The sequence below is a fragment of the Benincasa hispida genome, chromosome 2 (genome assembly GCF_009727055.1).
Source record: "Benincasa hispida cultivar B227 chromosome 2, ASM972705v1, whole genome shotgun sequence".
Lineage (NCBI taxonomy): Eukaryota > Viridiplantae > Streptophyta > Magnoliopsida > Cucurbitales > Cucurbitaceae > Benincasa > Benincasa hispida.
The window spans coordinates 3,898,748-3,912,680 of NC_052350.1; the positions used below are offsets into that span (position 1 = coordinate 3,898,748).

The following is a 13,933-nucleotide window of genomic DNA, read 5'->3' on the forward strand; positions in this document are numbered from 1 at the left end:
TACCATTGGGATTACAATGGATGGGCACTGGCAGAATGTTTCCCATCCATGTTCCAGTACAACACTTGTGATTAAGTTCGGTAGTGGTGTTGGTGCAGGAAAGAACCCCATTTCCATCATGTCGTCATTCTCTTTTTTCTTTGATAGGTGTCCTTTGGCCAATGCAGGCTCACTGCTTTCTACTATTGCTTTGCCCTTTTCTTTTGTCAACGCAAGGCGGGATCTTTGTTTTTGTTTCCTTTCCCTTTCCTTGTGCAGTTCTTCCTTCTCCCACTCCGCAATTTCTTTGCTCTTATTTTCTCTTATGCGCTGAACATTTGCTCTGCGCCTCTTCTCCTTCTCTTCTTTCTTCTTCTTTTCTTCCTCTTCTTCTTCTCTCATTTCCCTTTCAAATTGCTCTAAGGCCAACAATATGCACTGTTCTTCCTCGAGCCTTATTCTCTCATCTTCTGCTGATATTGCGTTGTTGCGACACACTTTTTCATTGTGTAATTTTCTTCTTAAATCGCCTTCTAAGATGATTTTTTGTGCTCGCAACATCTTCTCTTGTTTTTCTTCTTCCTCTCTTCTTCTCCTTTCCTTCTTTTCTACTGCACGTTGCAAAATTGGTGGGTCGATCGTTGACCCTTGTGGCGTATTCTCCTTGTAATGCCGCATAAGGGGGGGTGATGTCTGGATCCTCTCCATCGTCAGTCATAACCATTCTTATTTGCGTTGATTCCTCTTCAGGTTGCGCTGATTATTTTTGTTGTGCTGACACCCCCTCATCCACCTTTACGGTGGTTGATTCTCCGTCGAATTCTGGGCTCTTAGCCCTCTTTCTCTTTTCTTCCATCTTCTTCAGGCACTTCTCCTCCCGCCTACGTACCCTCTTCTCACTCGATTTTCTTTCTTTCTTCTCCTTTCTTGGCTGGGCTTCTTCATCACCTTCTGCCCTCTTCTCCTTGATCTTCTTCTTCTTCTTCTCCTCAGCCATTTTAAGCTGCTTCTCCGTCACCACTTCCTCCAAAGCAACTCTGGTGGGTCCCTCATAGGATTCTGTGTGAACAGTTTCCTTAGGATTCGAGATTGCCAGAGCGCTCCTTCTCGAAGTTTCCTCCATCTCCTCATTCGAAGGTAGTAGCTGATTAACAACCCTCGCTTCGGGCAGCCCTCCTTCCTTCTCCATATTACTGAGTATACTCCCCTTCTACACATCTAGATGTGTATAAGAGACAGGGTTAAGATTAACGCAATGCCTCCATTAACGCAAATGCATATTTGCAAAAGACGGGCAACAACGCATGTATCTGCACAACACACCCCCGACTCAATGCATTTCTAGAGGACAGGCACACTGTATTTCTACTGGCGCAACACTACCTCAACATAGTGCATTTTCGCTAAGGACGGGCAAAAAATACATACAAGCGCAACACACCCCTCAGCGCAATGCATTTGGGGTAGGATGGATGCAAAGAGCTGTCTCTTATACACATCTAGATGTGTATAAGAGACAGCCCTAGCTCAATGCATTTCTGGAGGACGGGTGCACTGTATTTCTACTGGCGCAACACTACCTCAACATAGTGCATTTTCGCTAAGGATGGGCAAAAAATACATACAAGCGCAACACACCCCTCAGCGCAATGCATTTGGGTAGGATGGACGCAAAGTGTATCTTCTGATCTCAAGATGCACCCATCATCGCAATGCATACCGAATGTTGATTGTTATTATTTAAATTTTTTTTCATCAACGCAAGTCGCTAGGACTTTGCGGTAATCATTTTCTCTTACACAATCATTTACAGAGAATTTAAAATAACGCAATTAATGCAGAAAGTAAGGAAATTGAACAGAGCATGAAAATTAACGCAATCAAATTAAATGAGAAGTAAATTCATAAGGCAATAAAAGCTAGTTTAAGGAAACAATAAATGACGAAATTCATGAAGCAATGAAGGAAGCAATTAAGAAAGCAATTAAACATAGACTTTAGAGACATGGATTGAAAGATAATTTTTTCATGATTACCGCAATCCACACCTTTACAGGTGGTCTAGCTTGCCTGTAAAATGTCGTCAAGGACATTGTTCCTTCCCATGAGATCCTGGGGCTTCGAAATTACTTGGCAGCGTTCCCAGTGTTCTATTGCGAAGTTCGGCTGCTAATTGCCCAATTTGGATCTCCAAGTTCCTAATTGAAGACGCATGCGACTGCATGACAACATTGTTTTTCTCAATATACTGCTTCAGCAGGGGCTCCAATGAAGATGAATTTCCAGAGGTGTTTGAGGAGGATGGTTGGTATTGCAGTTGTCTCTGATGACCCTAATTCTGCTTCTGATGAAAAGGTGGATGATTTCCTTGATTCCCGGAATTATTGCTCTGATGGTTACTCGGCCCCCCTTGGTTGTGATTCCCTCCCCAACCGAAGTTAGGGTGATTCCTTCAACTTGGATTGTAAGTGTTGCTGTACGGGTTGTTCTGGATAGCACACACTTGTTGCGGGTTTGATGGGCACATTTCTATCGCATGGCCCCCTCCACATTGGATGCAACTTATTGCGGCCACTTGTGCCGGCACATTGAGTTATGCTGAACTTTGAGAGAGGGCACCTTGATTAAGTGCCATCGATTGTAGAAGAGAGATTACGACGGCCATCTGTGCGGCCAAAGTTGTCATGTATCCGCTGATACAATGGCATTATCGCTTCTTCTTCTCTCGAGGCCTCTACCCCCGTACCCATCATCCACCCAGTCATCCATGTTTCACGAAATGCGATTAAGGATAACCTTGGCCTCTGTGTAGGTCTTATCCATGAATCCTCCTACTGCGGAGGCATGAGCAACGACTTGCGTTGATCTGTTCAGGACGTTATAAAATGTTTCCATCAGAATGCAATCGAGAATCTCGTATGTGGACAATTTTTCACCAACCTTCTGAGACGCACCCAAGTGGTGCTTAGAGTCTCGTTATCCATTTGCTCGAAGTTCAGCACATTCTTTCGTCTTCTTGTGTTGACTGCTGGAGGGAAGAACTTCTTCATGAATCGTTCCACCAACTGGTCCCATGATGTTATTTCATTTTGCTTCAATGAATGAGCCCACCTCTGAGCCTCATCCCTCAGTATTTATGGGAAGAGGTAGAGTCTAACACCTTCTGGGGTTACACCAGGGATGGAGGAAGTACTGCACATCTCCACAAAACTGGTAAGATGAGCATGCGGGTCGTCACCTTGTAGACCCCCAAATTGCCCTATGTTTTGTATCATTTGGAGCATGTGATAACTTGTAGAAATACAAGTTATTTATGCTACCTTATCTAGATATTGCGGCCAAAAGTGAGTAAATATGTGTCGATTGTATGAAAATTAGCTTAGAAATACAATAATTACGAATTATCGCAATTACACCCACTAATATCATAAAGATGGAAGAAAAGGAGATTTCTACTCTGTTTTGCAAGAAACCAAGTCACCGCTTGCGATCAAGGCTCAAGACAAACTGACCAACGCATCTCTGTCACATTATGCCCATCAATAAAAAATGAAGAGACGATCAACGCAATGACGGTGCAATGCGACAGTTGATCCAGAGCTGAATTTCAACCACATGTGGCAATAAAAACAACACCGCATGTGAGCACCCAATCGAAAGATGCAGCTGAGCAACGCAAACACAGAGGATTATGACACGTGTGCAGCTAACCGTTGTGCAAATTTGACGGTTTGATTGCATAACAGAAGGAATAATTATCCCACCATCTTTGGAATTTCCATAACAAAAAGTGGGGTCCACAAGCCAAGTGTCAAAGCTTTTCACCTATAAATACCCCCATAGAATTCAGAGAATATACTTGATATGGGGCTAATTGATGCTAGATTATTGAGAGAGGGGCTGAGCTGAGTGCTGATTGGAAGAAATCCAGGAAGAGAAGAGACAAGGCTGAGAGGTGAGTCTCAGCGCTATTCTGCCAGATCCCCGTCGCGAAGCTCTATACTCAGATCCTTACTACCGGTTGAACAAGACTCAGAGGGAAGCTCATCCTTTCGCATGTTCCATCCACGTCGGCAAGCAAATCTCCATCCAGATTGGCGCCAAGACATTGGCGCTTATTTGTATTTGTTTCTAACTCTATTCATCAACTGTATTTCATCTTATTTATCTCTTTATTCACAAATCATGTATCAGACGCTAAATAGAAATATTGAATGTCTCGATCATTTCCATTCCCACTTTTCTGCCTATTTCCGTTCCTCCGTTAATCATTTTCTTCATGAAGTCTTCTTAATCCCTTGGTAATTAATATGGATTAAACGAGTAACTTAATATGTGTTAAAGAGATAAATGCATTTAGCTAAGGCATGCTAAACGACATCTTCACCTGTGAGAGCAGAAGTGAAGATGCCATTCTGATCTATCGAGAGAAGGTTAGAAGAATGCGTTAACTAGAGCGAGTAGTACTTCCAGACATGGAAGCAACCTTGCGTTCATTACATGTGTCCCTGTTTCACCACAGAAATGTAGGAACGCGGCCGATCACCGAGAGGTGTATGCTAAAGGAAAAGCGGAACCACAATTAAGGAACTTGCGCTGTTTATATTAGTTATCTTTTCTTTTCTGCTTCACATATAATACTTGCCACCGCATCACACGATCTTTGTATAATCTTTACAGTCAACCTCAACCTCTGTTTCTTGTATCATGAAACCTGTATTTTGTATCATCATAGCTTAGGTTTATTTTATTGCACTTTATTTTATTATCACAAATTTACCGCTTTACTTTACTTTATAGCATGTTTATATTCTTGTATACAACAACTTTTATAAATTGAAAAACCCTGGTCGCATGTATCACAAACATAATGCAATAACCTCAAACAGTCTCTGTGTTTGACCTCGGATCACACCGAGAAACTTGTGGTGGAATTATACTTGGTTCCAACGCAAGAAACTTGTGACAACGCATAGTATACTACAAGTTTCATAATTAACGCATATCTAGAAGTAGTATCGCATGGACTTGTCTCTTACATCATATATTGCTATGCGTATGCCTAAGATAGAAACAATCATCCATTGTACATCTTAATTTCATTTCATCAAGTTTATGGCGCCGTTGCCGGGGTTTGGTTAACGGCTAGTGTTGAATATTTTTGTGATATGTGCAGGACAAATCTCTTTGTACTGACTGTTCAACGCGGAGAGCAGTCTGACGGCTTATGAGTGCTGGAGTGATTTGGTAATTCTAAGCGGACCCAAAGATCAAGTGTATTATTCGCGCAAGGGTTCATCAGGGCCGAATTAATTGGTGAAGAAGCATGGCTAATGAGAATGTGGCATCTGTAGGAAACCAAAGGGAAAATTTGCCAGTGCAAGATCCAGTTTTTCTTGCTGCTGACTATAATATCCCTATGAGGGATTATGCGGCGCCAAATTTTTATAATTTCTCACCAGGAATTTCAAGACCCATGGTTGAGGGGAATGTAAGCTTTGAGATAAAACCTATTATGCTGCAGATGATTTAGAATGTGGGACAATTTGGAGGATTACAAAAAGATGACCCACACGCTCATTTGACGAATTTTGTAGACATGTGCAGCGCATTCTCTATGCCTGGTGTAACTCAAGAAGGTCTTAAACTATATCTGTTCCTATACACACTGTGGGATGAAGCAAAGAGGTGGGCTCAGTCATTAGAGCCAGACGAGATTAATGCATGGGAGCAGTTGGTTGATAGGTTTATGAACAGATTTTTTCCTCCATCCATAAATGCAAAGAGGCAGAGGGATGTTTTGAATTTTGAACAAAAGGGTTACGAAACCTTGAGCACTGCCTGGGTGCGATTCCGACAGTTAGTGAAGAGTTGCCCGCATATCGGGATTCCCGATAGTATTTTGATGCAAACCTTTTACAATGGCTTAGATCAATCAACGCAAGCAGTTGCCGATGCCTCCACAGACGGGGGATTAATGAACAAATCATATATGGAAGCAAAGAATATCTTGGATCGCATCTCGCAACATTCTGATGAATGGATTGATATCGGGCTGAGGTAAGAGGTTTGGAGCAAGAAAGAGTAGAAAGTGTCGATGTGTCAACTAATACAATGAGCGCACTGGTCGAGCAAATGACCATAATGACCTCACTCCTCCAGACGGTGGCTAACCAACAGAGAACTCTCTCGCAAGGATCAGCGCAAGTTAATGCGGTGACTCACGTGGCCGCAATGAATTGCGTCCAATGTGGAAAGGGACATCCAGTAGAAGTCCTGTCTCTTATACACATCTAGATGTGTATAAGAGACAGACTATAGGTTGGGACGGGAATCACAATCAGGAGAGCCATAGTTTATATCAGTATAGTTATCAAGGGGATCAAGGAAACCCTCCGGTCTTCATTAGTCCAAACTGCAGCCCTGGTAATGCTCAAGGTATACCACCCTGTGACCAAGCGTTCCTATATGATACCTCTTGCAACACCTCATCTCTGGAGACATCGTTAAAACATTACATTGAAAAGAGCGAGGCAATGAGACAATTGCAAGCTGACTCCCTTAAAGAATTAGAAGAGCAGATAGATCAGCTTGCAAGGGAATTAAAGAAGAAAGCGCTTGGTACGCCACACAAAAACTCAAGAGCATCGGGGCGCAGAGGTAAAGAACAATGTCATGCAGTGACATTGAGGAGTGGCAAAACAACAGCCCCTATGCCATCAGTACCAGATGTGACAACAACACCAGTAGATTCGACTGTTGATGATGACCAGTCAACTAATATTGGAAAAAGTACCAGTTTAGAAGTAAGTTCATCAACAAAAGATGAAGCTCCTTAAGACATGAACTCTAAATCAACACAACCTCCAGCTAATGAAACACAGCAAGCACCAGATCTCAACAAACAGGCAAGTGAACAAGAAATATGGCGGGATCCTCCACCTCTCCCGTCCAGGCTGAAGAAGAAGGATGATAGCAAGCAATTTCAGAGCTTTCTGGACGTTTTCTGATAGCTACACATTAACATTCCCTTGATAGAAGCACTAGAGCAGATGTCGAGTTATGTAAAATTTCTCAAGGATATTCTTGCAAATAAAAGAAAGATCGGGGAAAATGAAAAGTTGCGTTAACATATGAATGTAGTGCACTGTTCCAAAACAATCTCCCCACTAAAATGAAGGACCCTAGGAGTTTTACATTTCCCTGCATGATAGGAGGGAAGATGGTCGGGAACGCGCTGTGCGATTTAGGGGCAAGCATAAATCTGATGCCCTTGTCAATTTTTAAGAAGTTGGATATCGGCAACTCAAGACCAACCACGATCACATTATAGTTGGCCAATAGATCGCGAGAACATCCTCTATCTTACCCTTAGAACTTTGTCATATTGGATTATGAAGCAGATAGAGAAGTCCCTATCATCTTGGGTCGTCCATTTCTCGCAACAGGGCGAGCACTCATCGATATGTAAAAGTAGAATTGACCATCAGGGTCGACGATCAGGAAGTAAAATTCAACGTATTCAATGCGTTGAAGTACCTAGGTGATATGGAAATTTTCCAATATATTGAGGAACTGCGGGAAGAACATTGCACGAACCCCTGAAGGAGCTGGAGGAAGAGGATTTTGAAATCGGTGCAATGTTGGAGGAGGATTGTGCTGCAATTCATGTTGAATCAAATTTTGAACCGCTCAAGTTATCTGAACGGACATCACAACGCATTAAGCCATCTTTGGAAGAACCACTTATGCTAAAGTTAAAGCCATTGCCCGTGCACCTTAAATATGCTTACTTAGGGAGTAACAACATGTTACCGGTTATCATTTCTGCATCGCTGAGTAAGGAGAAAGAAGATGTGCCCATTCAAATCCTAGGAAATAATGCAAAGGCCTTGGGATGGACCTTGGCAGACATCCGAGGAATCAATCCCTCGTATTGTATGCATAAGATTCGTCTGGAAGAAGGAAAGTTTAGATCAGTAGAAAGGCAACATCGCCTGAACCCTGCTATGAGGGATGTCATAAAGAAGGAAATAGTAAAGTGGCTGGATGTAGGTGTCATCTACCCGATATCTGATAGCAGCTGGGTGAGCCCAGTGCAGTGTGTTCCGAAGAAAGGGGGGGATGACAGTCGTCACTAATGACAAGAATGAATTAATTCCCACAAGAACAACTACGAGGTGGAGAATTTGTATGGATTATCGCAAGCTGAATTTGGCCACTAAAAAGGAACATTTCCCACTCCCGTTCATTGATCAGATGTTAGACAAACTTGCAGGGAATGAATTCTTCTATTTTCTTGACAGCTATTCAGGGTACAACCAAATAGCAATTGTGCCAGAGAACCAAGATAAGACAACCTTCACGTGCCCATTTGGTACGTTTGCATTCCGACGCATGCCATTTGGACTCTGCAATGTGCCAGGCACTTTTCAACGATGCATGATGGCAATATTCTTAGATTACTTGGAGGAGTCAGTCGGGGTATTCATGGATAGTTTCTCAGTCTTCGGCAATAACTATGACTCCTGTTTATCTAACCTTGAAAAGGTCTTGAAGAGATGCATGGCAACAAATCTTGTTTTGAACTGGGAAAAATGCCACTTTATGGTGGAAGAAAGAATAGTATTGGGTCAAAAAATCTCTAAGGCAGGATTGGAAGTTGATCAGGCAAAGATCGACACAATTTCCAAGTTACCCCCACCAATGAACGTAAAAACACTTAGAAGCTTTCTGGGACACGCTGGGTTTTATAGAAGATTTATTCGCAACTTCTCCCAGATCGCAAGACCCTTAAGTGCACTCCTAGAAGCTAACTGAGAATATAATTTTGATGATGCATGCACCAAAGCATTCAACACATTGAAAGATGCACTCATCTCTGCACCCATTTTGATTGCATCAGATTGGACGCAACCATTTGCGTTGATGTGCGATGCTAGCGGATATGTTGTGGGCGTAGTTTTGAGTCAGCACAAGGATAAGATATTGCATCCTATTTATTATGCAAGTAAAACATTGAATGATGCTCAGAAGAACTATACAACCACAGAGAAGGAAATGCTCGCAGTGGTGTTTGCACTGGAGAAATTCCGACAGTACTTAATCGGAACAACCGTTGTGGTATATACGGATCACTCTGTGATCAAGTATTTGATGAAAAAGAAGGATGAAAAACCAAGGCTTATATGGTGGGTGTTGCTATTGCAAGAATTTGACCTAGAGATCAAAGATCGGAAGGGCACCGGGAACCAAGTCGCTGATCATTTGTCAAGATTGGAGAATTGCGAGGTTCAAGGAAAAGAAAAAGATATTGAAGAAAGATTCCCTGAGCTGCTGATGGCAGTAGACATTAAGGTTCCCTGGTATGCGAACATTGTGAACTTCATTGTTTGCAGTCAAATACTGGATGATTATACTTACCAGAAGAAGAAGAAGCTAAGACATGATGCCAAATTTTATTTCTAGGACGATCCTTTCCTATATCGACTTGGACCTGATCATATATTACATCAATGCGTTCCTGAGCACAAAGTCAAGCACATTCTAGAGCTTTGTCATGAGTCCCCATATGGAGGACATTTTGGGGGGCAGCGGACCACAGCAAAGGTCCTACAGTGTGGCTACTTCTGACCAACGTAGCAAAGGTCCTACAATGCGACAGATGTCAGAGAACGGGGAATATGTCTAAAAGAAATGAAATGCCATTGACGTCAATCTTAGAGGTTGAATTATTTGATGTTTGGGGAATTGACTTCATGGGCCCGTTTCCACCATCAAAAGGTCATCACTATATTTTGGTCGCGGTTGATTATGTATCAAAATGGGTTGAGGCCATTGCATGTGCCAAGAATGATGCGGCCACAGTGGCGAAGTTTCTGAAGAAGAATATTTTTGCTCGATATGGGATGCCATGGGCCTTAATTAGCGATGAGGGCTCTCACTTTATCGACCACATAATTGCCAACTTGTTGACTAAATTTAACATCAGCCATCGAGTCACAACTACTTATCACCCACAGACTAATGAGCAGGCGGAGATTTCTAATAGAGAGATCAAAACTATCTTGGAGAAGGTACTCAATACTTCTAGGAAGGATTGGTCACCCAAGCTTGATGAAGCACTGTGGGCATACAGGACTGCTTATAAAACACCAATTGGCATGTCCCCGTATGCCTTGGTCTTTGGAAAGCTTGTCATCTATCGCTCGAGTTGGTACATAAGGCAATGTGGGCATGCAAGAAGCTGAAGTCTGATTTAGCAAGTGCAGGGAAAGTCTGGAAGCTGCAATTGAATCAGTTGGTCGAATGGTGAAGGGATTCCTATGAAAATGCCAAGATCTATAAGGAGAAAACAAAGAAGTGGCATGACGACCACATAAAAGACCGGACATTCATCAAGGTCAACAGGTATTATTACTTAACGCTCGTTTGCGATTGTTCCCAGGAAAGTTAAAGTCTAGCTGGTCTGGGTCCATTCCGAATCAAGACAATCTTTCCTGACGGCGCAGTGGAACTAACAACTTTAGACGGGAACATCGCGTTTAAAGTAAATGGTCAACGAATTAAGCCTTACTACGGAGGCGACTTCGAACGACGCATGGACACCATTCACTTGGGCAAGCAGGATTAAACAGCTTGCAGGGGAAGCAATTGCGGTAATTCTAAGAAATTTTTTCAATAAGCATCCCTATCTATGTTTACTTGCTTTCTTTACAGATTTCTTTTACCGCTTTCTAAATTCTGCTATTTATTGCTTATTAAAATTAGTCTTTAATGCTTTCTACGTTTCTTTCAATATACTTTCGTATGCCTTTCCATTCCTTATATTTAGTAGCGCCGTTCGTAAATTTTTGTGAATGAGTGGGTGAATCATTAAACACTGCAAAGTCTTTGTCGACTTGCATTTTTGGTGAATTGAAAAGAAAAAAAAATATATGAACTGGTATGTAACGCGATGATGGGTGTAGTGTGTGGTAACAAGAGATACTTTGCGTCCATTACATCCAAATGCAATTGCAGTGAGCGGGTGTGTTGCGCGCATGTGTGCTCTTTGCTCGTCCTTAGCTAATGCACTATGTTGAGGTAGTGATGCGTTGGTAGAAATATCGTGCGCGCCGATTCTCCAGAAATATGTTTAGTTAAGGGGTGTGGTACGGGAGTACATGTGTGTTGCCCGTCCTTAGCAAAAATGTATCTGCGTTTATTTGGAGACTGATAACTTGAAGAAATACAAGTTATTTTATGCCACCTTATCTGAGTATTGCGGCCAAAAGATAGTAATTATGCACCAATTGGTATGAAAATTAGCCTAGTATTACAATAATTATAATGTTTGCAATTACACCCACTAACACCAAAAAGATGGAAGAAACAAGCCGGCTTTACTCTGTTTTGCAGGGTCCAAGTCACCGCTTACGTTTCAAGGATCACGAGAGACTGATCAACGCATCTCTGTACATTGCGGCCGTCAATCACAATGAAGAGACGATTACCGCAATAACGGTGAAATGCGACAGTCGATCTAGAGCTGTGTTCAACCACATGTGGTAATAAAAACAACACTGCATTGTGAACCCATGATCGAAAGATGCAGCTGAGCAATGCAAGAGCAGAGGATTGAGACATGTGTACAACTAACGGTTGTGCAGAATGATATCTGATTGCATAACAGAAGGAATAATATCCCTCCATCTTCGAATTACCATAACAATCAATGGGGACCAAAGGTCGGAGTCAAAGATCTGCACGTATAAATACCCCATTAATTTCAGAGAAAAGGTATGCTACTTTAATACGGGCTAAGTGCTGCTAGAATGTAGAGAGAAAAGGCTGAGCTGAGTGCTAAGAGAAAGAAATCCGGGAAGAAGACGAGATAAGGCCGAGAGGTCAATCTCAGATCTAACCTGCCATACACCCGATCGGAAGCTCTGTGCAAAGATCCCTACTATCGATGGAGCAAGCCTAAGAGGGAAGCTCTTCCTACCATTAAATCCATCCTATCCGGAAAGCAGATCTCCATCAAATCTGTGCCAAGACATTGGCACTTGTTTGTATCTGTTCTATCTCTCTTTCATTGTGTATTTCATGTTTTCTTTATCTATTCATTCATACACCATGTATCAAACGCTTAATAGAAATATTAAATGTTTCAATAGATTCCATTTACCATTTTCTGTCTCTTTCTATTCACCCATTAATCACTTTCTTCATGTCTTCTTAATCCCCTGATGAGCAATTTGAATTACTAAGTACTTAATCTATATTAAAGACGTTTAGCTAAAGCATGCTAGATGGCATCTTCACCTATGAGAGCAGAAGTGAAGATGTCATTTTGATCTATTGAGAGAAGGTCAGAAAAATGCGTTAACTAAAGCAAGTAGTACTTCCAGACATAGAAGCAACCTTGTGTTCATTACTGTAGTCTCTGCTTCACCACAGACATGTGGAAGCGCGGCCGATCACTAATAGGTGTACGCCAAGAGAAGAGCGGAACAATATTTGTAGCTTCAATCCGATTAAGAACTTGCGTTGTTTATATTATTTATCTTTCTCTTTCTATTCTGTTCATAAGACTTGTCGCTGCATCCCACGTCTTTGCATAACTTTCACAAACAGCCTTGATCCCAACATTTTATACATGAAGTCTGTATCTTGTATCATCTAGCTTAGGTTTACTGTATTTTTATGTTTTTATTGCATCTTTACTGCTTTCCTTTATTTTATTGCAAGTTATATACTTGTACAAACATACCTTTAAAGATTGAAAACCTGGTCGCATGTATCATGAACATACCACAATAACCTAAACCAGTCCCTGTGTTTGACCTCGGATCACACCGAGAAACTTATGGTGGAATTACACTTGGTTCAATCGTAAGGAAACTTGTGACAACACATGGCATACTACATGAACATCCATAATTAACACATATTTAGAAGTAGTATCACATCATTGTGAGCACTTCATATCCTAAATCCACATTGTTACAGAGACTTATCTTTTGGCTTTGTCTCGTGGTTCTCCCGGATTTACTCTGATAGTCGCTTCAGACCAGCCTCTCTCTCATAATCAGTGTATGCACGTCTTTATGTATACATGTATATGTTTCAGTGAATTTGAAGAAGCCATTTATAGGCGAAGCTTGGCTCTTTGAATGTGTGGTCCCCACTGTATGGTTATGGTAGTTCCTGAAATGGCGGAATGAGAAATTCCTTCTGTTACGCAATCAATCCGTCAGAAATGCACAACTGACAGTTATACACTCGTCAGAATATTTTGTAATTGCACTTGCTCTTTACATCTTTGATCTATTGCCACATGCGGTATTATTTTTTATTACCGCATGCGGTTGAAATTGCGTTGATGGCTAGAGCTCTTGATCGATTGCGTTGTTCATCTCTTCATTCTTGATTGATGGGCGCAATGCGACATAGATGCGTTGTTTATTTTGTCTTTGAGCCATGAACGCATGCGGTGACTGATTTCCTGCAAAACAGAAACTAAAACATTCTATTCCACCATCGCAATGGTATTAGTGGGTGTATTGACGACATTTTATAATTTTTGCATTTCATAGCCTACAATCGACGCAACTTTTCTTTCTTTTAGCCGCAATATCTAAATAAAATAGTATAAATAACTTGTATTTCTACAAGTTATCACGCATGCCATGAAAATCCTAGGTCATGTTAGCTAAGTTCTTCTCAACCCTTTCGATAGATTTAACTACTCATGCATGCTTTTAATAGAGTGAACAGATGTAGATAAGCAAGTTCCATTTTATAGATATAGAATCGAAATACAAAATGACAATGCAGAATAAAAATAAAGAGCCTGGTAGCAATCTCTTGCTTCCCAAGGCTTTTACACTGTTATTCTCTACTCTGCTCAAAAGATAATCTTGCTCTCACAAGAGTCGGCCCTCTCTCTATTTTTCACGCTCCCCTGTCT

The 13,933-nt window shown here is 41.5% G+C and overlaps 1 protein-coding gene across 1 annotated transcript; it reads right to left on the minus strand.

Annotated features, from left to right (window-relative positions):
• Positions 1-739: 739 nt before the first annotated feature.
• On the minus strand, positions 740-1,168 carry LOC120071182 (glutamic acid-rich protein-like). Its single transcript, XM_039023291.1, has one exon. The coding sequence runs from the start codon at positions 1,166-1,168 to the stop codon at positions 740-742; it is 429 nt and encodes a 142-aa protein (XP_038879219.1).
• Positions 1,169-13,933: the final 12,765 nt, after the last annotated feature.

What these genes read in the sequence shown, in the direction of transcription:
- LOC120071182 (XM_039023291.1), bottom strand. Translation starts at nt 1,168, where the DNA reads ATGGAGAAGGAAGGAGGGCTGCCCGAAGCGAGGGTTGTTAATCAGCTA.